The sequence below is a fragment of the Brachypodium distachyon genome, chromosome 2 (genome assembly GCF_000005505.3).
Source record: "Brachypodium distachyon strain Bd21 chromosome 2, Brachypodium_distachyon_v3.0, whole genome shotgun sequence".
In the NCBI taxonomy this organism is placed as follows: domain Eukaryota; kingdom Viridiplantae; phylum Streptophyta; class Magnoliopsida; order Poales; family Poaceae; genus Brachypodium; species Brachypodium distachyon.
The window spans coordinates 20,132,524-20,156,744 of record NC_016132.3 but is presented as its reverse complement, the minus strand read 5'-3'; the positions used below and the strand labels follow the sequence as shown (position 1 = coordinate 20,156,744).

The 24,221-nt window shown below is 50.0% G+C and overlaps 2 protein-coding genes and 1 long non-coding RNA gene across 3 annotated transcripts; all 3 read left to right on the top strand.

The window, feature by feature from the left end:
• Positions 1-8,108: 8,108 nt before the first annotated feature.
• Positions 8,109-9,558, top strand: LOC100825400 (RING-H2 finger protein ATL66). The gene has a single exon (XM_010232971.3). It carries the CDS (start codon positions 8,502-8,504, stop codon positions 9,057-9,059), a length of 558 nt encoding a protein of 185 aa, XP_010231273.1. The 5' UTR covers positions 8,109-8,501; the 3' UTR covers positions 9,060-9,558.
• A 5,229-nt stretch (positions 9,559-14,787) lies between these two features.
• LOC112271012 lies at positions 14,788-15,623 on the top strand. The gene is made up of 2 exons (XR_002963787.1): positions 14,788-14,856; positions 14,969-15,623. It is a non-coding gene; the product is annotated as an uncharacterized LOC112271012 (long non-coding RNA).
• A 1,130-nt stretch (positions 15,624-16,753) lies between these two features.
• On the top strand, positions 16,754-19,088 carry LOC100827774. Its single transcript, XM_003568212.4, has one exon. It carries the CDS (start codon positions 17,040-17,042, stop codon positions 18,684-18,686), a length of 1,647 nt encoding a protein of 548 aa, XP_003568260.1. The 5' UTR covers positions 16,754-17,039; the 3' UTR covers positions 18,687-19,088.
• The last annotated feature ends 5,133 nt before the right edge of the window (positions 19,089-24,221 follow it).

Below are 24,221 nucleotides of genomic sequence, written 5' to 3'. Positions count from 1 at the left end.
CGAGGGTCAAAGAGACAGCGCGAGGAGTATGCGCGCGAAGTCAACGTCGTCGGAACCTTCACTCTGACACCACCACCCAAGTGGGTGAGTGTACCCATTTCCTTCACCGAAGAAGACTAAGGGGATACGCTTCCCACACGACGACGCCCTCTTCGCGACGGCCATCGTCTCGAATTGCGAGCTCAAGAAAATACTCGTGGACGGCGGAAGCTCCGTCGACATCTTGTACCTGAGCACGCTAAAGAAGCTGATGGAGCCGCAAGGAGGATACAAGAACGGTTCCTTGCAACCGTCGCTTTACCCCCTAACCGGTTTCGTCCCAGGCAAGTCCATCCAGCTGCTCGGCCAAATTGAGCTCCTCACGACCTTCGGAGACGCCACTAATCATCGAACCGAGCTCGTGCGCTTCGACGTGGTGGACATGGAGGCCTTCTTCAACGCCATCCTTGGCAGGACGACCCTGAACCGCCTCTGCGCTGCCGTCCACCACAACTTCCTATGCATGAAGATCCCGGGCCCAAAAGGTGTGATCACGGTCCGTGGCGAACAATCCTCCGATAGGAAGACGCTATATCGCCACGAGACCAAGTGCGCCGAGAAGGGGGAAGCGTCCAGAAGTATCCACATGCTCTCGGGAGCAGGGGAGTCCAAGCCCGATCACCCGGAACGCTACAACCATAAGCCTCTTCCCAAGGGAGAGCTTAAGGAGATACGCGTCTCTGACAACGACGCCACGCGCATCGTGAAGATCAGAGCCGACCTCTCGATCGAACTCGAGAAGAAGCTCATCGACCTGTTCCGGGAGAACTCCGACCTCTTCGCTTGGTCCCCCTCCGACATGGGAGGAGTCTCGCGTGATGTCATGGAGCATCGACTCGTTGTAAGGCCCGACAAGGCGCCCGTGAAGCAGAAACTTTGAAAACTCTCCACGGAGCGAAGCGAGGTCATCAAGCAAGAAATTGCAAAGCTCTCCGAGGCCGGACTCATCCGAGAAGTTTGGCACCCCGAGTGGTTGGCCAATCCGGTCTTGGTGAAGAAAGCCAACGGCAAATGGCGAATGTGTGTCGACTTCGCCGACCTGAACAAGGCATGCCCCAAGGACGACTACCCTTTCCCGCGAATCGACCAGCTAGTCGACTCCACGGCGAAGGAAGACGAGGAGAAGACCAGCTTCATCACTCCCGTTGGCACCTTCTGCTATCGCAGAATGCCTTTTGGGTTGAGGAACGCCGGTGCGACTTTCCAACGCCTCGTCAGCCTTATCCTCAAAGAGCAATTGGGGAGAAACGCCGAAGTCTATGTTGATGACGTCATCATCAAAAGTCAAGCGGCGAGTACCCATCCCGAAGACCTGCAGGAAACCTTCAACAACCTCCGCAAATACGGTGTGAAGCTCAATCCCGAGAAGGGCGCATTCGTAGTCCGAGGAGGAAAGCTCTTGGGTTTCCTCGTCTCCCAACGGGGAATCGAGGCCAACCCGGAAAAAATCCGGGCCATCCTGGAGATGGAGCCCCCTCACTCCGCCAAAGATGTGCAGCGCCTAGCAGGAAGGATGGCGGCATTAGGTTGATTCGTCGCCCGATCAGCCGAGAAGGGTCTTCCTTTTTTCAAAGTCCTAAAGAGCCTCGACAACTTTGAGTGGACCGACGAAGTTCAAAGGGCGTTCGAGGAACTCAAGACCTATTTGTCGACTCCTCCACTCCTCACAAGCCCGAAGCAGGGAGAGCCTTTGCTCCTGTACCTCGCCGCGACTCCAGTCGCCGTGAGTGCAGCCCTCGTGAAGGAAGAAGATGGGTCGCAACGCCCGGTGTATTACGTGAGCGAAGCTTTGGGAGGAGCAAAAGGTCGATACGTGCAGATCGAGAAGATTGCGTACGCCCTCCTCATGGCCTCTCGAAAGCTCCGTCATTACTTCATGGGCCACACCATCATGGTGCCGACGACGTTCCCCCTCAAAGAAGTCTTCGGCAACAAGGAAGCCACCGGGAGAATCGCCAAATGGGTAACGGAACTGGCTCCCTTCTCGCTGGAGCTTACCGCGAAAACGGCTATAAAATCCTAGGTCCTCGCCGACTTCGTGGCCGAATGGCATGCGCCACAAGCCTCGCCCGAAGAGACGCCGCCCAAGGCCGAGCCCCCCGCGCCACACTGGATAATGAGGTTTGACGGCTCCAAGCGCCTCAACGGTGCCGGGGCTGGTGTCATACTCGTCAGCCCCGAAGAAAAAATCTTGGAGTACGTCGCCCACCTCGACTTCAACGCAACCAACAACATGGCGGAGTATGAAGCGCTCCTACTCAGACTCCGGTTGGCTAAGGCCATGGGTGTTCGACGCCTTCTCATCCAAGGTGACTCCCAGCTGGTGATAAACCAAATGAACAAGTCATATCAATGCCTTGATGAAAAGATGAAGAAGTATATTGAAGAAGTTCGCAAGATGGAACGGCACTTCCTGGGCATGGAGGCGCGACGCATCCCACGAGGAGAAAACCACCTCGCCGACAGATTGGCCCGAACAGCTGGTTCCAAGGAACCTTTGCCACCCGGCGCATTCTTCTAGGTGATCCGCGCCCCTTCCATAGGAGAAGAAGCCGATGACTCTGACGAAGCTTCGAAGGCCAGCATGGTCATCGACAATCCACCCTCTTGGATGACGCCAATTATCCGTGCCCTGAAAGGAGAGGTGGACAAGGAGGCAGAAGGCCCGAGCGCCAAAACTTTGCTTGCAGAAGCAAAGATGTACGTCCTCCTCGATGGCATCCTTTACAAGAAGGGGGCAGCCACGCTACTCAAGTGCATAACCCCCAACAAGGGGGCTGAGCTCATCCAGAAGATCCACTCCGGAGTGTGCGGCCATCATCTCGCGCCAAGAGCCACCGCGGCGAAGGCTTTACGACAAGGATTTTATTGGCCCACCATGGTGCAAGACGCAATCACGATATTGCAAAGATGCGAAGCTTGCCAAAAAATGGCTAAGTCCATTCACGCGCCGGTGACGACCCTGAAGAATATTCCAATAACTTGGCCATTTGCACGCTGGGGAATGGACCTTCTCGGGCCTGTCCCCGCATGCATCGTGGGCTGAAAGTACCTCGTGGTGACGATTGATTACTTCTCCAAATGGATAGAAGCTACGCCACTCGGCAAGATCACGTCACAGGCCATCCAGAATTTTTTCGGGGAAAACATCATATGTCGATATGGCGTCCCACGAGAACTAACCGTGGATAACGGCAAACAGTTCGATTGTGCGGAATTCATTAAATTCTGCGAATGCCTTGAGATCAAGCTGCACTTCGCGTCCGTGGCCTACCCCAAGAGCAGCGGCGCATGCGAGAGAGCCAATGGACTAATCCTCCAAGGACTCCGCCGAAGGGTAGAACACACATCCAGCAAGGCAAGAGGAGCATGGGGGGACGAACTCGCCAGCATGGTTTGGGGCCTACGCACCTCCGTAAGCCGTTCCACGGGCCGAACACCATTCTCTTTGGTGTATGGCGCCGAAGCAGTTCTTTCCGTCGAGGTAGAGTTCCGCTCACCTCGGGTCGAAAGACTCCAAGAAGCTACTCCACTCGCCTTCATCGAAAATGAAGAGCATCACAAGACGGCCGTCGATCTTGTGGAAGAAGCTCATGACAAAGCCCTCATGAGGCACGCCGTCTACGAGCAGAGCGCCGCACGCTTCTACAACACGAGGGTGCGGGAACGAGCTTTCTCCCAAGGAGACCTCGTGCTGAAAAAGAACGTCGACCCAAAACTCCAGCGCAAACTTGACCCTAAATGGGAATGACCATACCGCATCGCCGCGGTGTTGGGCAACGGTGCATACCACCTCGAGAACATGGAAGGAAAAAACCTCGTCCATGCCTGGAACGGCGACAAACTTCGGCGCTTCTACGCCTAAGGAGGAATCTCAAGGACGACCCTCGCCACTCCCGAAGGAAGACTATCAGCGCCCAACCGGCCACTTCCCTGCGAAACTTCGAGGGATCGTAAGCGCCAACAAGGCCACGTCTATTTAAGGCTTGTAAGTGCTTTGGCACCCCGTACTCTTGTTGTTTTCTAGAACAACAACACCTTCTATTTTGTCTTCTTTTTTCATATGCAACTCTAGTTAGGAGAGTACGTTAAATGCTAAATTAATATTGCACAAAATTTATATTTTTGCATTAACGTAAAATAGCAACACTAGTTAACTTTCACATTTATTTATTTTCTTGTGTCCTAATTCTTTTAGACTATAATTGCACGTGAGTCGCAACTTGCAACTTTAATTTTTCGAGTTGGGCGGATGTTGCAACTGTAATTTTTCAGTTGTTTGGACTCTAATTTTTCGAGTTGGATGTTGCAACTGTGATTTCCCCCCAATGAGGTTGCACTGTAATTTTGTAATTTTTTTAATTACACGATGATTGCAAACTATAATTTTCCCATTTGTATGAAAGTTTTAATTATAATTTTTTAAACTTTAGAATAATTGCAGCTATTTTCCTAATACCATGAGGTTGCAACTATAATTTTTCTAGTTTAAATCGGAACTAAAAGGATGCAAGACGCATTGTGTCAGTTTCTGATTTTTAGTGCCAAATCGAAGGGCGTGTGTGTGCACTGCTTTGGTTTGCCATGGCGTGTTTCCGGGACGAAGCAACAGATACGTACGAGCAGCAGCTAGCTACTGTCACAGTCTCTCTGTCTCTCACACACACACGAAACACACGCGCGCGCGCGCATGCACATGCACATGCCACTATGCTCCGTCGAGCACGCACGCGTTCGTAGACGATGGTTAATTTAGCTAACTAAATATAAATTAAATAATTAAATGATTATATCATTAGAAAAAAATTCGATTACAAATTTAATGATATATTTTAAAAACATACATATTTAAAATCAAATTGAGGATATAGCGTGCGTGACTCATATTATGGGACGGAGGGAGTAGAAATAGAATCGCTCACGGCTCTCGTCGACTGAGAAATTAATTTCTCAGACTGAGCGTTAGACACTCCCTTCTGAATATCTAAAGGAAACGATTGAAGAATAAGGCCGTCAATCCACCCATCAAGGAAACGATTCTACAGGCGCACGTACGGAAGATCGTAATTCTTCAGATCAAAGCCCTCCACCCCTTCCTGGCTTCCTTCGGCAACAGTGGTCACACGAGCTACTTTCGCATCGGACATGCACTCACCGGCCGCAAGTAGTCCACTACACCCCACCTCTTTACCTGCTGCGTCCATCTATCTCCCCGAAATATCCATCATCTGCTGCACCAGCAGACCGACTTCACGCCATATCTCATCATCCTACAAGACAGCCAACACAACGACCTGTCCAATCGCGCGCATCGCATTATTCGCATAATTAACAACCCCTTTGTACGGCGCGTACGCATGCATGCATGCAAATGTTTCAATGTCAATGTGCCTCGCTCACTGGCTAGCTAGCCTCTAGCCAGCCAGTGGAGGAGAACTGAAGAAGAGTGGGGTACTGCCAATTTGGCCGGCCGGCTAACTCCTTGCACGTACGAACAGAGCAAGTAGAGATTGCAGCCATGATGGAAACTGTACGCCAAGTCGACAAGATCCCAAGAGGACGAGGGGGAACCGGCGGGGCCTGCAGTGCTTGCGCGCGGGTAGTGCGATGCTGGCTAAGATACGGTAACTTTTAATCGGTTAGCAGCTGGACCGCTGCTTAATTCCCACAGCTAGGTCGCACTTAAATTTGCCCAGATGCAAACCTGGGCAGGCCTGTATGCGCCTTTCCCGCGCACGACGGCCGACTGCCCTCGGCCATAAGCCAATTAAACCTCGAGAACTATAGCTCGAGCCGCAGTACTGCGATACACCTCACTGTTCGGCCTGCAAGAAAAAGCTAGCTATATAGTACCAAGCTGATGACAGAAAGCGCACAGACAACAGCCGGCTAGCTAGTTAACCAGCGTCTCGATCTTCTTCTCCCTGCACTGGATATTTTCAGAGGTGATGACGATGCGTGATTAGCTAGACACAGGGGTTTTGGCTTTTTGATTAATCGTGCCTTTTTCAGCTTAGCTATCTAGCTAACGATTGCGGGTGTGATCCGTGTACGGCACCAGTCACTGCTATATATGCGTTAATAATTTATTATACCAGGAAGCAAAGCATGATCGGGTTGGAAAAAAAGATGCTGATCGATATATATATGTCGCTAGCTGGTGATATGTATGATCGAGCACTACTACTACTACTCGAGACGGCCGGCCGGGGTCCATGCAGGGGTGGTGCACTTTGTTTATCTTTTTTTTATCTCAGGCTTATCTCGAGGAGCTCAATTAAAGGGATCAGTAGCAGCGCGGCCTGATCACCTGCCAGAATTGTTGGCTCGAGATGGCAGAGACACAAAAGATAGAAGGTGGGTTGCACGTAACATCGCACCATATTTGTTTCGGAGTTTCGAGGGCATATATAGTGCTCAGAACAGAGAGGTGCAGTGTGACAAGCTGAGCAGTTGTAGTTACTGCGAAATGCATATGGTAGGGGGAAAAGTTTGCTATGAACGGGTCGGGCCGGTGGCAATCACGGCACTGTACGTGCAGCTTATGTTTAATTTGGGGCAGTCCGCGTCGGTTCCATCGTGGAAAGTTTGCCAGAAATGTGTGTACACGGCCTACATGTGTACGTAGGTTAGGTGCGTTAATGGACTGTATAAGTTTCGAAAGTTTGACATAAATCATGAGTGTACTGTCTATTCAAAATTGCACCACGGAGGTTGGAGTAAGTGTGTTCCGGACCCAGGAAAAAAAAACTAGTTTTCGAATGATACATGTCAATTCTCTGGTTCTTGTAGTTGCCTTGTGCAAAAAACAAAGTTAATTGTCCTAAAAAACGGTTTTGCTATTTTTAAAAGGGCTAAGAAATAACTATTTCTATGTCGAAACAACCATTAATCCAATCATTAATATCTGTACAAGATTTGTGCAAGTACGAGGGACAAAATAATATAAATTGAATGGATATGATTGTCGACTGAAAAATAACAATTTTTACGTTGGTTGGCTGAGAAATATACACCCCTAAAAAGGCATTCTCATAAAATTTGTTTGTTTACCGGGGCCACATGAGTGTTTTCTCTATGAGCATCACAGCATGTATGCACACCTATAGAGCTGCAAAAAGGTTAGGATACCCTCTGGCCCTCTTTATTCAAACAAATGCACTAAATTTTCAAAAAGTGCTGTGATTTTAAAATTTAAGTTCATTTGGTTGGTCTAGGTAGGATCTAAGGCACCGGGTTTCACCTCTACGACTGACACCTGGAACATTCGCATTTTGGGGCTTTCCTAAAAGTTTCTTTTTTTCTGTTAGCTGCCCGCACTACGTACACGCACCTCCTGACTCCTGTTACACGCCATGGCCAATTCAAACGATGTTTTTGTGTGAACTCTGAAGTACTAGCTACTTAGAAAAGAGTGTTTAGAAAGCTAGCACTGACGTTAAATTAGGGAGATCCTTTGTTTCAAAGTCATTGATCTTGGGCGTACGTTGATTTTCCTTTGTGTGTCAAAAGCAGAGCAGTTATGCATACTAAACTCTTTTTATGCAACTCGATTGACAAACCATCCATTGGAAATATTCGTTGAGGAAAAAAAATGCAGACCAGGGGTAGCCCCGTTGGAAAAAAAATATTTATTCGTAGCAGAACGGTGCAGTGCAGGTCAACAAAACTTGTCCGTGTGAATGCACGAGCGCGTCACAAGGCACGCATCCATTATTTTCCCGTGGATCGCGACCGAAGACTAGAAAGGTTGCACCTACAAGTCAGCACAGAGCACAGTGTCTCAAAACGCGCCGGAATTAATTAATTAATTAATCTTCCCAGCAACTCGGAGAACTACATGTCGAAACGAACGATATGCACCGCCGCTTGCCTGCCTCCGTGCCGTGCCAGCCACCCCCGGCCCAGCCCGAGCTCGATCGCCCGCCGCCGGCCCCAGCGCCCAGTCATGCATGCCCAGTTCGTTCCCGCGGCGGCTTCTCTGCCTGCCCGTGTGTCCCACCGGGCTGTCCACGTTTACACCACTGGCGCCCGGAGCCATTGTTTCAACCTTAAAAGGGACGGCCGAGGACTTGGAAATTTTAAAACCACGCACACACCCATCCATCCATCGTGCAATTCACTCACTCCCCCACAAATCTCGATCGCTCTCGGACCTCGCGCGTCGACGCCCGGTCGACAGGCCAAACCACAGCGCGCCACTTGCGTGGAAGTTTCCTCGCTTGCTCGATCGATCGCTACTACGATCGCCTCCACCACAAGCCGCGAGCCCGGCATGGCCGGCCAGTCGTCTTCCATGCGCTGCCTTTGACTAGCACGCACGCACGCACGTACATCCACAGAGACACATGGCCTGGCGTGGCTTCTGAGCCTGGGCTAGCTTAGCTTAGCTTGCTGGTCGACCTCCTGCACGAGCTTTCAACGACCCTCGCGTGCTGTGTGGAAGAAGATTAGGAGAAGAAATGGCGGCGCAGGAGGGCGCGGCGGGGAGCCCGGGGATGAGGGTGCGGTACGGCGCCGACATGGACGACAGCAACTTCGCGCTGCACGGCCGCGCCGTCCCGCTGCTGGTGGGGCTGCTCTGCCTCGTCGTCGTCTCCGTCGCCGTCAGCCTCTACCTCCGCTGGGCCTGCCGCCGCCGCCAACGCCAACGTCGCTCCAACGACCCGGAGGCCACGTCGTCGTCCTCCGCTCCGGCGCCCACGATGCCCGGCCTCGACGCGGACTCCATCAACCGGCTGCCCGTCACGCTCTACAGCCCGCCGCCTTCCGCCTTGAAGAAGAAGGGCGGCGGTGGCGACACTGGCGAGGAGGAGCAGGCAGCGGCGGAGTGCTCCATCTGCATCGTGGAGCTGGTGGCCGGGGACAAGGTGAAGGCGCTGCCCCCCTGCGGCCACTGCTTCCACCCGGACTGTGTCGACGCCTGGCTCCGGTCTCAGCCCAGCTGCCCGCTCTGCCGCACGCTCCTCGTTGCCGCCAAGCCGCTCGCCGTCGATGGCTCCGGCGACTCCCCCGTGTGATCGATCGAACCGCAAAGATCTGACGACGTCCTCTCCTCTCACGACGACTCGATGTTCGAAGCGATGACAAGCAGGCCCCACCTGTAAGCCATCGGATCCAGGCCGCCATTAAACTATCCGGATCGCGCCACTTACGGCTGCCTTGACCGCTTCGGGTCTAGCGATCTGGCCCGTTTAACAGTGCCTAATCGATCACCAATGTGGCTTGGCTCCGGCCTCCGGCGAGGGGCGTCGTCCTCGAGCTAGCTTGCCTCTCCGGAGTTTGGAGGCCGGCCCGGATGTGGGGCCACCTCGCCGACTCACTTTTCTAGCTTCTTTCTGTTCAAGTTAGGCTCCTAGCAGGGAAAGGTGGCCTGTTCTGTTTGTAAATATGTTTTGAGACTTTTTAGCATAGTATTTTTCGTCAGTGGAGGAACAATATTGCAGTGTACGTGCTGCGTGCGTATGCGGTGGAGGTTCAGGTGGAGCTAATGGAATCTTTCTAGTTTAACTTCGCTGACACGCGCATGAAAGCCCGCCTCAAATTAGTCTCAACGTCTCCCTGTTTGTCGGCGTCTCGTTCGCGTTTGCATAGAGTATGCATACTTTGGAATATCTTTTGTGAGGTGTGCTAGCATGTCTGCATGTGTCTTAACCATACGGACTAGCGGTAATACTTAATCCAGGGAAGGACATGACGTTTTCGGCTGTGCTTGATGCACTACCGAGCCTCTATTTGTTTTCTGTTTGAAACCAAGACGAGCCGTCGAATTTGGGCTGGACTGTCGGAGTTATCGTGCACAACAGATAGTGGCAACAGAGATAACACTAGGCAATATTTTAACAGAGACCAACAACTCGTTTAATTAGTCCTCACGCATGCACTCCCCAAGTTCTCATGTCATGCCAATCGATCCATCATGGCGCGCGTCTCCTCAACTGGACATTCGGTCTGATCCAGAAGAAGAAGCCGCGATGGAAGATATATATCGTCTCAAGGAAAAGGTGAGAAAGATAACAATATTGCCGCTAGCTGTTCCTTCTTTCACTAGTTGTAGCTGGATCTGGACTAGCTAGTGCAGCAGTATTTTAATTTTCACTTTAAAGCGGGCCGGGGGAGACACTGGATGGGGTTATCTCTAATCAAATCATCACCCAGTGGTGCCCAGTGCCTACTCTTTCGGTCTTTCCTTTCCCAGGTGCAATTTGATGAATGAACCCACAGCGTACCGCGTAGTGGTTGACGCCCTGTCCTCTCCGTGAGGAAAAGAAGAGCAGGCGGCAGCTTGGATGGATGCGAGCCGAGCTAGCTATTGATGGCACCTTGGACTAGTTGAGACTTGAGACATGGATGGCCCCGGATCAGATGGTCGGGCAGCTCGCGTGCTCTATTGCCTGTGCCGTTCTTTGCCACTTGCTGGGCCAGTGGGGTTGCTAGCGGAGTAGATTACACTCTTTCTGACGAAGAAGCCGAGCAACTTCAAATTTCTTTGAGTCGCCGCGCCGTCTCGAGTCTCGACAGAGAACGGTGGCCTCGGCAGTTTCTTTAACATTTTTTTCTCGAACTGTTTTAGGGTAAGACGGGGAAGTTTCTGTTCTGTCTGAGCCCGAGGGATGAACGAAGGCCCGTCCATGGAGTACATGTTACTGGTAGATACAGAGGCTGTCATACAGCCCACAATGGCCTGGCGATGATTGACTTAATATGCTGACTGTATTACGGCCCATGGTCCTCTCGCCACTACACCCACACTGAAGAAGGGCCGTTTTGTTCTAAAAAAAATACTCCCTCCGTTTCATAATTCTTGTCGAATTATTACATGTATCTAGACGCTTTTTAGAAATAGATACATCCATTTTTAAGCAAATTTGAGACAACAATTATGAAACGGAGGAAGTATATGAAGAATGCCCGTTTCGTATGGGGTCTCCTTGTTTGCCACAATGCGACCTTCTACGGAAACTTTGTACTAAAATCCCGACACTTATTATGTATCGGAGGGAACGGGTCTCCTTGTTTGCCACTGTTGTTGTTCTCGACAACAATTAGAGTAAGAGGTGCCAATGCTCGATGGCACAAGTGCGGGTATAAAAGTAGGACGTGTACGTCGGCTCTATAGCGAAGGTCGCCGTACACTTGGACAAATTGACACATTGATATTTTTTGAATAGGTTCAGTTGACCCTGCGGGTACGACTTAATCCTATGTTAGGAAACTCTTCGAGGGGGTTGTTAGCCAAGTGTTTGGGCCAAGCGGATCTTCCCAAGATACCTTTAGCGAGAGATTCGTCGAGGCCGCCTCGTACTTGGACCGAACGCGTCTTTCCAAGTATCGAGGTTAGGATACCGTCGGAACTCTAACCCAACCCTTTTTCCTTCGAGTCCGTGCTAACCAAGGTTAGCTCGGAGCCTCGAAACTAGAGTCCCCTAGAAGACTTCCTCGAGGCCGGTCGACTTTTAGTCGAAAACGGTGCCCGAGAGCGAACCTTAGAGGGAGCACTCTAGCCCTCTCCCCTTGAGTTTATTCAAGTTGAGAGTGAATGGTACATGCCCCCATGTGTGGGGGGGGTATTTATAGCCTAGGGATGCATGACAAAAGACCATGTCTACGCTTGTGGGAGAGAGAAAAGTGGGGGCAAAATGGTAAAAATAGCTCCTTGGTCTATATCTTTTGTGTGCACTAAGTGGGAAAAGTGGATGTTGGTCCATGGTCCACCATGGACCAAAAGTCTCATCCCAACACCTTTCGTGCGCCCTACTCTAGCTCATTCCACCCTTTGACCATGACATGAGAGGCTTGACTTATTGACTTGTCTTCCTTTGCCATGTAAGATTGACTACGCCACGTGTGCATCTTGACTCACGCTTGGGAAATGTTGACTTAGTCGTCACCATGTAGGATTTACGGCCCGACCCAAATAAGGGTTTTATTTTACTACAACAGTAGCCCCCTTGAGCTGGAGGCATTGAGAATGCCTTCGGGTCAACCTTCGATGCGAGACTCTTGAGTCCTTTTCTTGTATTTACAATGGTGTCTTTGATGAATTCCCTGGCAAGCTTCCTTGTGAGGAACAGAGGTACTTGGTGGTTTTCCTGCAAACAATAGGAGCCTTGGAGGTGTTTCGGGGAAATTCCATGCCTACGACGATTCTCTACGAGAAATTGAGTTTCAGGGGCTATTTTAGCAAAAACTGGGACCCTAGGGGTCTCTCTGTGAGAAATCCCGTGTCCCGAAGGAATTTTTTGCAATTTTCCCAAAATCTTGGGCTTTTTTGCAAAGTTTCCGAACCCTGCTGGCCCGCCAGCTTCGCGCGCGCGGACGTGAGTTGGGCCGGAGCTTGAGCCGCCTTCGGGCGCACCATTTCTTTTTAATAGGCCGGCTTCTTGGGCCACAGTTGGGCCACGGCCCAGCTGGGCCCGATACCGGTTCGGGAGTAAGCGAGCAGATCCGACGGCCACGGGCGAGGGCACGCCCTAGATCGGACGGCTCTGGGCTATCTTCTTCCTTCGTACGGGAGGGGACCGAACGGCCCTTTTCCCCTAGCTTTTGCAGGCTCCGGGCGTCACCGGAGATGACGCCGGCGAGGCCAGGACGCAGGGCCCCTGCGCTGGGGGGCTCCCTTTGGCCAGGCCGGCCTCCTTTGGGGAAAAGGGGGTGCTCCCCATTCCCATTTCTTTCCTCCTCTTGTCTTGTTCCTTGGTGAGAAGGACGGCAAGGTGTCGCCGCAGCATTGGTCCGGCCCGGACGCCTAGGGGCTCCTGCGGCCAATAAAATGGAGACCTTGGGCACTGTGGAGCTTCACACCATACTTGTTTGGTTTGCCCGGTGCCGAAGACGCGTTCGGCGGCATCCGGCATTCCTTCGAGAGCTTGGTGTAGTAGGAAGCTCCGCAGGGGCATTAGCCACTTCCCACATACGACGGAGGTCATGTTGGTTGCCGAGGCGCAGCCGTGGAAGCTTTCCATCACCGAGTCTTCGTGGGGACGCGGAGTACGCCCGAGGCCGCTTGGAGCAAGGTGACGGTCGTGCCTCCAAATTCTCCCAAGAGATCCTCGTCGTTGGGCCGCGCCCTTCCTTCTCTTGTGAAGGTGAGGGGAGCTTTGCGGCATGGACTTTGATGCTTTTTGGTAGTCGGCGAGCCTTGCAGGCACACCGGTCGAACACCTTTGGTGCGTCTTGGTGCAGCATGGGCACGAGCGCTTCATGAGGTCGTCGAGGTACCGGCGTGGGCATGGCTTGGACGCGCATGGCGCGGGCGCGGCATGCGCGGGCGAGGAACCGGCATGGGCACGGCGCGGCACTGCATGGCGCGTCGTGCGCGCAGCGAGGTGCGCGCATGGCACGGCCTGGGCGCGGCGCAGGTACGACGCGGCACCGCGCGGAAGCGGCTTGGCCGGGGCGCGGCGAGACGTCGGCGCTGTATTTTCGCCAAACACTTGGCGGGCGCGGTGGCAGTCCGCCCCAAGCTATGGACCAAGGTGCGGCACGATGGGCGCGCGGCACGGCGTGGCGAGCTCGGGCACGCGTGGCCCGACGCCGCGAGCTCGGGCATGTGCGGCACGGGGGATGTGCAGCATGGTGCAGTGAGGCCCAACGCTCGACGAGGCGGGGCACGCGGGCACGACGAGCGTCGCATGGCGGGCGCATGGCGTGGCACGCTCGGGCATGCGCGGCACGTCGAGCGCGGGCACGGGCGGCACGGCGCGGGCGCGGGCATGGAGCAGGCACGAGCATGCGCGACAAGGCGTTGGCAAGCATGGGCGTGGGCACGCACGGCACATCGTGGGCGCGGCGCCGCTGGCGTGGCGAGGAGCGTGTGGGCGCGGGCACCGGCGTTTATGTGGCGCGGTATTTGCCCGAATACCCTTTGGGCGCAGGAGGTGGCCTTCTCCCCTTTTGTTTTTGCTCTTGTGTGGTTTTCTTCTTTTTGCCGCACAATTGTGTTCCTGGCCGTGCGGCCCTGGAGTTCCAGTGACAATCCCCGAGCTTTTGGGCTTATAGTAGTGACCCTAGCCATTGGAGTCAAGATACTTTTGCGACAACTTTCAGAGTTGTCGTGACCATAACTCTTGGAGTTAGGCACTTTGCGACGGCCCCGAACCTTGGGTTCGCCATGCTAGCTCTTGGAGCTAGAATTTAAGTGGTACCTTTGTAGCTTAGGCTCTTTGCCACGACCATGGCTCTTGGAGCGATGGTATTTCACGGCGGCCTCGAACCTTGGGTTCGTCATGCTAGCTCTCGGAGCTAGACTTTAAGTGGTATTTTCGTACCTTAGGCTCTTCGCTGCGACCATGGCTCTTGGAGCCATGGTTCTTTGCGATGGCCCTGAACCTTGGGTTTGCAATGCTAACTCTTGAAGTTAGACTTTTTAGTGGTACTTTTGTACCTTAGGCTCTTTGCCGCGACCATGGCTCTTGGAGCTATGATACTTTGCGACGGCCTTTGAGTCTTGAGCCTTCAAACCTAACTCTTGGAGTTAAGATTTTTGTTGCGGCAACAAACCTTGAACCTTGGGTTCTTCAATGTTGCTCATACGCCTCGTGACTCATGTTGCAGGTAAGATAGAAGGTGTGGATTTTTTTATCACCGAGATGATTGCACCCCGACTTGGTGGGGGTTAGGGTTTCCTTTTGCTCAAGGACCATCTCGATATAGTCCAATCCTCTCGGGATGCGGACTTTTGTTGGCCACAGTCTTGGTGGTATTTCGCCCCAAAGGAATCGAGGTTTTTGTTACTGAGGTAGTATAATCTAGATATCATGTATGCCTCTTTGATGGATTTAGGTTAAGTCACCTGCTGGAGCAGCTTGAGGCCAGGTTTGGGTCTTAGCATGAGCTTACCTGACAGTTTCCCCTATTGAAAATGCCTACAATTTACAGTTATTGTTTTCTTGTTCAAGTGCCTTACTACACTTCTGTTTCCCTTCAGGCTGATGATACAGAAAACGAAGCAAACAAATTTCATCGAATCAAGAACTATCTTCATGCCAAGTTATCAGAGCAGTAAAGAAATGCCAATGAGATGGTACGAATTGTCCATTGCATGCATGGTGTTGTTACTTTGTTCCTCATAAGGGTCTGATTTGCTCTGTTTTTTCACAAGGGTCTGATTTCAGAGCACACAAGTCATCCCATGCATTGTCTTTCAGGGGCTAACAATTTGGTACCAATTGAAATTACTCTGAAGTTTGCAAACAAGATTAAGGCGAATGAGAGTTTTTCTGCATACTTAGTACTTCCTGTGTTGCCCGAGGATAAGCCAACTGGTGCTCCTACACAAAGAATTCTTTACTCGCAGATTTTTCCCGATAGAGCACACCCAATTTTTCACTTATATTGTAGAACAAAACAACACAAATGATCGAGACAATATATAGGGCCTTGTTAGGTCTTTATGATATATATGAGCCTCATGATTATTTGAACTTTATTTGTCTTGGCAATACTGATGTTGATGACAGCCCTAGCACAGCCTTAGGTGCAAATCTCGATATACATGTATTATTGGATCGAAGGGCATCTCCAAATAAATGCTCAGTGTACAAATAGAAAGCAAACTAATATGGTTGTGTACATGTGTTCCATACCCGAGACCACTAACTGTCATTTTGTGTACCAAAATTTCTGCTGAGCCTCAATTGTAGAGGATTTATTGGTTCATGATTCATCATGTTCAGGTATTGGATCGACTCACAGTCCATCGTTGTTGGCGTCAAATATGTAGCATATATTTCACATTACCGATCGTCGTTGCCTCGGGGATAGTAAATTTTTGTTGTTATGTTCACGTGTCGATTGTATTATTTGTTTTCCTCTCACGGTGCAACGAGTACTTGGAATATGTACATGTACATAAGAGTAATGACTTGTTATTCGATACAATGACTACTCCGTACATGTTAATCCTTTCATGTTTGTCTTTGTTTTTATTAAGTAATAGGATGTTTATCTCTCCGTTGCAACGCACGGGCACTTAGCTAGCAAGGTACAAAAGTCTCGCATCTTCATCAAAATTGACCTTTTCATTCTTGATCATCACTAGCAATAGCATGATGACTTATTACATGAATAAGTTTTTTTTAGAATAACATGAATAAGAGGCGGCCCGATCGAGTGGTGCTGCAGCTTGGGTCCAACTCAAAGAACCAAGAGAATAAATACGGAGTACAAATATTTTTGGCACACGCTCCCCTGCTTGTCAAACTGCAGCGATCGCTCAAAAAAAAAAGTCAAACTGCAGCGGAGATGCAAAGAACACAAAGTTAAGTTTTATTTACAAGTCAGATTGACTGGTTCTTTACGAATTCCGATGATTTGCTCGGATTTGAGTTTTGCTGTTTCGAGTGTTGCGCAATGGAGGGTTGATCAAGCCGAGCTCAAAATCGAGTTTCGACGGAGCCGATCATTCCAGCCCGGTACAATACTCCTAGAATTTCAGCCCTTCTATCCTTTGGGCTCTGAGCCCAGAACAAGGCCACAAAATGGGCCACTGATTACGCATTCCGGTTGAATTCCTAGAGAAATCCACATGCATACAGCCCAGGACGATTTGTACCAGCCTGTCTTTTTCTTAAAAAGAGAAAGAGAAGGCAAGGTGAACCGCAAGGCAGGCTAGTACACCAGCTAGACACCCCGGGACCTCGGCGGTGCGTGCGTGCTGACGTGCCGTCCTGTTTTCCCGCAGCAACAAAACCTCGCGCACCGCGTGTGCTTTTCCATTCCTCTCCCATATCATCCCTTCCCTGTGCCACCGTCTCGCCTCCTCTCCCAATTCCCCATTTCGCACGGCCGCCGCCGCCGCCCCACCGCAACCCACCTACCCACCCCGTGCCCGGGCCCTTTCTCGAGCCGCAGCACCGCCGGGGCGTGGCCATCCCTAATCTGCGCCCACGCCTGGGGTTCGCGCGGCGGCGTGTGCCATGGTGGTGAGGTGGGTAGCGGCCCTCGGGGGCGACCGTGGCGGCGTGGGAAGGTGTTGCTAGGTGCTCTGCCCCCACTGGATGGCCGCCGATGATGCCGCCCGGAGCCGCAGAAGGATGGATCTGAACCTTTACCTCGGCCTCCCCCGCGCCCCGCGCCCGCGCCGCCCGGATCTCGGCTCCGACCTCGCACTCGGTACTTCGATGCTCTCGTCGTCTCCTTCCTCCTCTGCCGCCTCGGCGGACGCGCCGCCGCCGGAGCCGGAGCCGCTCCACCCGCCCTACTCACCGACCCGGGCCGACCTGATGCGCCCGCCGTCCGATCCTTACGAGCCTTCCGCTCCCGAGGCGCACCCGCCCTATTTGCCGGCCTCAGATGCGATACCTGAGCTCGCTGATGACCTCGACTTCAGTTTCTTGCACCCGCACCAGCCCCCGCTGGTGCCCAGCGAGCTGCTCGGGTGGGTGGACCGGCCGTCCTCCTCCACGGCCTCCTCTACCTTCCGCCCGGAGCGTTCCGACCGCTACCGTCGCGCGATGTGCCGCCAGCCTCGTTTCTTCCGTCCACGACGGTTCCGGTCAGACCTTCCTCCCCTCAGCTCTGAGGCCCCTAGCTTGGACAACGATGCTGCAGCGCCCCCACCGCACGAGCCTATGCACGATACTGTTGAGGAGAATAAGGTGATTGCCGGAGGGGCCATGGTGAGTGCCGAAGATGAGCCAACAGAGCGTGGCAAGAGTTCTGCGATGTTTGAGTGCAACATCTGCTTTGAGATGGCTGACGAGCCCGTGGTCACTTCTTGTGGTCATCTCTTCTGCTGGCCTTGTTTGTACCAGTGGCTGCATGTTCATTCCACCCACAAGGAGTGCCCTGTCTGCAAAGGTGAGGTGACTGAAGGGAACATCACTCCTATCTATGGGAGAGGGAATTCGAGTTCTGATGTAGAGAAGAAAGTCGCAGAGGATGTCAACGTGTCCGGTCCTAACATTCCAGCCAGGCCGCATGGGAATCGGCTTGAGAGCTTTCGACAACAGTTCCATCATTTGCGGCCGATTTCTAGAAGGCTTGGTGAGGCACATGGGATATTGTCTTCTTGGAGGCGCATTCTCGATCAGCAGATTATGAGTACTGTTAGTCAGTTTGAAGGGCCTCCTGAATCATCTGTCCAGGAGATGATAGACCATGCTCATCAGACTGGCCGTTTAGGCCGAATTACTACTAGGATGAGAGCAAGGAGGTTGCAAAGAGAAGCAGAAAACCCTACATCTGTTGCTGCTTCTGCCCCAGACAGTGGGCCATCTGGAAACAACGCATCAGATCCGCCTAGGCATAGTTCAAGTCCACTCTCCTCAGAAAGAATTGATTTATTGCAACGGCTTACCCTTGTCGGCCTTGCAAACACGGAAAGGTTGGCGACTGCTGTGAGTGATCTTAGAAGAATATCTAGGCCAAATCCATACAGTGTATTAACTTCACCAAATCCATTAAACCACGAGCCGCCGGTTGATGGATTTCACACTGCTGCAACAATTGCTGCAGATCAAGCTTCTAATTCAAGCACCATGGCTGTGATTCAGGAGGATGCTGCTTTTACTGAGAGCACAGGAGAACCTAGCAATGCAGGGTCTTCAAGATCCATGAGGAGTAGGGGAAGAAGCGACGCCACAGGTTCTTTGGATGTGGATGGTGGGGACCTACACCGGAACAAAAGAAGGAGGCTTAATTAAAGCTAAGCCGGTCAAACTGAAGGTCACAGGTTCAGCATTGTTCCAATTTTCATGGCGTGTTCTCAGTGAGCCCTTTTTGTCCGGCACTATATATGCTGGATGTGATAAAGTTCTTCCTCTTATACTTGCTTGCTTAGTTGGTTGCCTATTTAGTTCCTATAGACCTACTTAATTTATGCTATTACTCAAGGCGCGCCATTACTCAATGCATGTATATGTACTCAACCTGAGGGATTATCATCAGATGAATTATCCTTGATCAGAAATCCAATGTGCCTATGTGTATTAAATGGAATTGACTTTCAGTGTCCAAAATAATGCACTGTCACTCAGTCCTAGAGGCCTCAGTGAACATGTAAAACTGAGTTGAATGGAATAAATGATTGTCGAGTAATTGGATCCGTTGTTGCTTTGCTCTTTGAAGCTTCTGTGTGGTTATATTATACTTGTTACTGAGCAGAGAGGTATGTTAAGCCGCAATACAGTTTTTTTTTCCTTTTATATGCCAATGTCCTTAGATATGTGTCATGAAATCCAATTATGCCGTTCTCATGGATTTATGACCAACTTTGTATGATTTATTGTCTTCTTTGAGCTGATTACACTCTGTAGACTAGTTTTCACTACCATCAGTTTTTTTTGTGTGTGTGAACATCAAGCTTATATTGATAATAAAGCAAGATTACAGTCCTGCTGAATACAAGGTGCAAGGAAATCTCGAAATTCCCCATTTAGCTAAAATATGAGCTGCCAGCTTTGCATCTCTCTGTACACGAGTTAGCTAAAATATGACCAGTCTTCGCTGCCCTCTGAATTTGGCAAACTTTGCTGGACAGGATGGTAGTGTTAGAGAATGTTTGAATTTAACACCACTTGCGTTTCGGAAGTCATATTTATTTATGTTGAAATAGCATTTCTGTTGTGGAGTAGGACTGCACACTGCCACTGGACAATACCTGCAATTTGCTATTTCTGTGCACATGGTCACCATCATGTCATTGCATTGAACATTCTGTTCCATTGAGTAGCCGGAGCAATAATACCAGCAAGGTAGCAAAATATCTGCGTTGCCGTCGGTTTGGTGTTGCAAACTTGCAATGAACCCTAGCTCATTCCCGTAGAACTGGATTCGTTGATATGATGTGTATTCCATGCTGTTGCACACAGCACACCTTTTCAGTGCAAGAGCCTATGATCGATCCTAACTTTCCTCCGGCCCTTTCGTTTTGCGACACGCCTGACAGGCTGACATGACATCGCGACCAACCATCCCACCCGCTGCCCAGGCAGATCGTCCCCGACCGATCTGCCAACCCGTCGCCGGTGGACCCGTTTCGTGGAAAGCTTTCGTGTAAATTTTAATTTTACCAAACTAGCACCGCACAATGTTTATGACTAGCAAGTTGGCCCGTCCAAATTGCGCGGCTAGATTTCTAAATTCTGTAAGCCACCCTATTTCATTCTTTTGTCTTTAAAAAAGTCGATGCCCTTACAACATCACATTTGGGGTGTGGTTGTGGCACAATAGAACACCACCGTTGGAGTAGTTGGTTCGGTCTTGCTCATATTATAATTTGCATCATTCACCATTTTCTCATATTTTCTTTATAGTTTGTGTATTTCTTCCGTCTCACATTAAATGACACAAACTTGTCTAAACACGGATGTATCTATAGCCTAAAATGTCTCACATTAAATGACACAAACTTGTCTAAACACGGATGTATTTATAGCATAAAATATGTCAGATACATGTAATATTTCGGCACTTAATATGAGACTGAAGGAGTATGTAATTTTTTTATTTGCTCCATACATTCCAAATATGGCAGTACGACCGGCTACGGCCGATACGTATTTTGCCCTTGTCCAGCGAATTTTCTAATTTGAAAAAGAAAAAAAATCGCATCACTCGACCATGTCAGTTAGCCTCTTCATTCCTCACGTAGTGCAGTGCTATAGCCGTCGCCTCTGGCTACAATTCAGGGTCTCCTCCCGGCCTCTATTTGTTGTCGGCTGATGGCTTTCGCCTATGACTCCTCGACCCTCCCCTCGCCAGCCGCTACCTGGCAGTTATTCGCTCACTCATCCCCTCCCCGTCAATTGTCAGCTGGCAGTTATTCGCTCACTCATCCTCTCCCCGTCGATTGTCAGCTGCCACCTGCCTCAGCATCTCCTGCGACCTCTTGTGCAACTTAAACACTACACTATCTCATAGGTTAATTATAGAGTAACTTATTGTAATATTTTGAAAAAGAGAAAATTGGCCACATCAGACCGTTGTTTTTCAGCTTTTGCCGAAATCCAATGTGGAATTGTGTCTTTGCTCAATACCATTACAATTTTTTTGTCATTTGCCACAACACGCCGCCTGGTCCATCGACCTGCGCCAGCAGCTGCCGTCGTGATCAGATCCGCCGTCAGTTTGATTTCAGCTTGTGAGATCGAGATAGGCAATCAGAGGGGGGGTGAATGATTGCGCGGAAGCAAATTAAAACTTTTCCCGAAAGTTCAAACCCTAAATCACCTTTCTGTCCGTGATAGTAAAACAGCCGTAATTTTTGATTGGATGAACCAAAAAATATGTATGAGTATGCAAAAGAAAGGTATTGAAATTATCTAACCAACGCAACAAGAATCAACTCAATTGGACTTACCAATCAAAAGATATGATCATATCAGTAACAGCTGACAGAAAGTTGCGAGAATTAATCTATAATCGATTTCGAGGAATAACAAGAAAGATGAAATAATCGCGATCTTCCTTGATCTCGTGTTAAACCTGCAGAAAAGTATTATGAACTCATGATAAACCTGCAGCAAAGTGTTAGAAAGATCTAGCACGAAAAATCCACGAAGATCCGATAAGAACAAAGATGACACCGCCAACGAATTTCTTTATTGCAACGATGTCGATCGATTACAAAAGATGCAACTATGCATCCAAGAACTCTCCAAGAATTGATATAGATCCAAAGCTCTGAGTTCCCTCACATGCTTGCTAAAACCCTAGCTAGGACGCTCTCTATTTATAAGAGAAAATTCGCGACCCTAAACCGAGTCCGAATTCAACACAAACTCCTCTGTCCCTGTCGTTATTCTGCCCGTGGAGCCCATAGACAACCTCGGATTGAGATGACTCCAAAAGTAAAGTTGTTCGTCTCGACGACGCGCACAACTTTCATGTGGACCACTTTTCCATCCGACGCCATCTTGATGATGCTACTGTTTAATCTTTAAACAGCTCTCATGCAGCCACGGCTGGACCTACATATCTTCACGTTGATGCCACTCCATGCCATCAACTCTTCTTGTGATGTCTTCAAAAATCGACCATCACGTATCGAATATCTCCAATACCGTACATATCCGGTATAAACAACGTACGACAAACCGGTGCCCTCCCGGATCATCGTAGTCTTCATTTTCATTGTTCCTTCGCATGAACGTCTCGTATGACCTTGATCCTCGACTTTAGCTTCTCCCAAGCTTCGTCTCTCGATCTCGTCATCGACCACGTTCCTTTAGTTCCGGCAACACCTGAAAGTGAACACACAAATAACCAGTACGAGCACAAGTCCACGACTTGACTCAGGATAAGTTTCACACAACTCACGCCATGTTTTCACATAAGAAACTAATGAATCAGCACACCACTAGCAAAACATTAAATCCAAACAAGATACATGTTATCACATAAATATCCATATTATCCAAAGTATTCACATCAATGTTTCATCTAAAACACTTGCCAATGTTACATATCACTTATGATTTCACACAGCTCGATCTTCCTTTTTTGCGCAACGATTACAGCTCGATCTTGTTTCATGTGCTACTGCAGCACCGCGCATACGCCAGATGCTATGTATATCCAGGAGCTGGGTGTTGTTTCTCAAGCTACAGACAGCAGGTGATGGTACCGATCGCTGAAATCGGCATATACGATTAAGAAGATGCGCATAAAGATCACTGAAATTATGATGGTTCTATCTACTCCCAAATTATTTTGGAGTTCTGCGGTGCGCTATAACCCCATCCTCACGATCAAGGCACCCAGCTCCGCTCCTGAGGGCTGAGGTGCTCGACCTACCTATGCGGATCCCCGCCGTGGCGGTCAAGCCGTCGAGGAGCGGCTCTGCGAGTCCAGCCGGCGGTGGCTACTTTTTGGCTCATACTTTGGCCGAGGGGAAATTGCAGATCGTTTTCCTGGTTTCGCTGGCGATTTTTACACTGGCCGATTTTTCTTTTCTATACTGATGCGAATACCACACCGATCAGATCTCCTGTTTTTATACCAATCCGAATTTAGTTTGCATACTTTTCCATATCAATCAGATCTATCGATTGGGTTTTTTCTTACCTCCCGCGGTTGGATCGAGATTTCCATATTCTATTGTAATAAATTTATATTTATTCTCAGCCGTACGATAACTTTAAAATAATCTACATCATAGAATTTCTGCTACTTTAATTAGATATTAGATTAGAAGATGGCATAGCTGTATGCTATTGGCAGCAGCAGCATATCAACAACTTAGAGCAACCGGATTCTGATATAAGAGGACATTCTTTTAACGACTAAAGTTGTCACCCCACGACGCACATGACGTGATCTGAAGCACTGTATTCTCAATCCGATAGCCCGTTCTGAGAGACCAAAGACCGAACTCAATATAAATCCCGATTTATTAACACCACAACCAGCCGAAGCACCGACCAACCGTCCGTGGTGCTAAACGAGTAAACGCTATCGTCCATTGTGATGGCCGAACGAGGATTAGCCTTGTTGACTATTGGGCTCTAGCGTTCCCAAAAAAAGAACAAAAAAAAAAAGAACACTACTGGCCTCTAGCGAAACGCCGTCGTCCTCTCGTCCATCGTGATGGCCGGACGGGGATTCGCATTGTTGACTGCTGGCCGTGGCATGGCTGGATGGGATCGCATCACTCATGTATTCGTGATATTTCTTTCTTTTCTTTTGAGGGGAAATGTATTTGTGATCTCGTTATTTTTTAGAATATGTATTTGTGATATTATTATTTTTAGAACAAGGCAGCTTTATTAACTCATAATAATGTTTGGGATACAAAAAAAGTCAGGAGGAAAAAAGGTAAATATATCGACCCCAACTAAAAGCTGTGAGTTGAAAGAACGGGGAAGCAGATGTTTTTACGAGGGCAAGTGCACAGAATGGGCCTTGATTGAAAATGGATCAACCAGAATTTGGGCTGGGCCTCTTTTCGTTATTCCGATTTAAGTCAATTCGAGCCTGGCCGGCGCCACCGGACAAACACGTTCTTTTTTGAGGGAGGACAAATACGCTTCTCACGTCTGTGTTGTCCCGACACGGTAAGGAGAATGAGGACGAGACGAAAGGCATACTAGGAACAGGCCTAGATAAACCTGCAATGAGTATTGTATGAGCGGCGAATTTTGCACTGCCACCAACCACTTCCTGTAGGCTGCACCTTGTAACTGGACTGCACACCTACTGCGCTTCTGCGTTTCTGGTACGTGAACCAATCCCACACA

Coding starts and splice junctions, on each gene's coding strand:
- LOC100825400 (XM_010232971.3), top strand. CDS start 8,502: ATGGCGGCGCAGGAGGGCGCGGCGGGGAGCCCGGGGATGAGGGTGCGG.
- LOC100827774 (XM_003568212.4), top strand. CDS start 17,040: ATGGCCGCCGATGATGCCGCCCGGAGCCGCAGAAGGATGGATCTGAAC.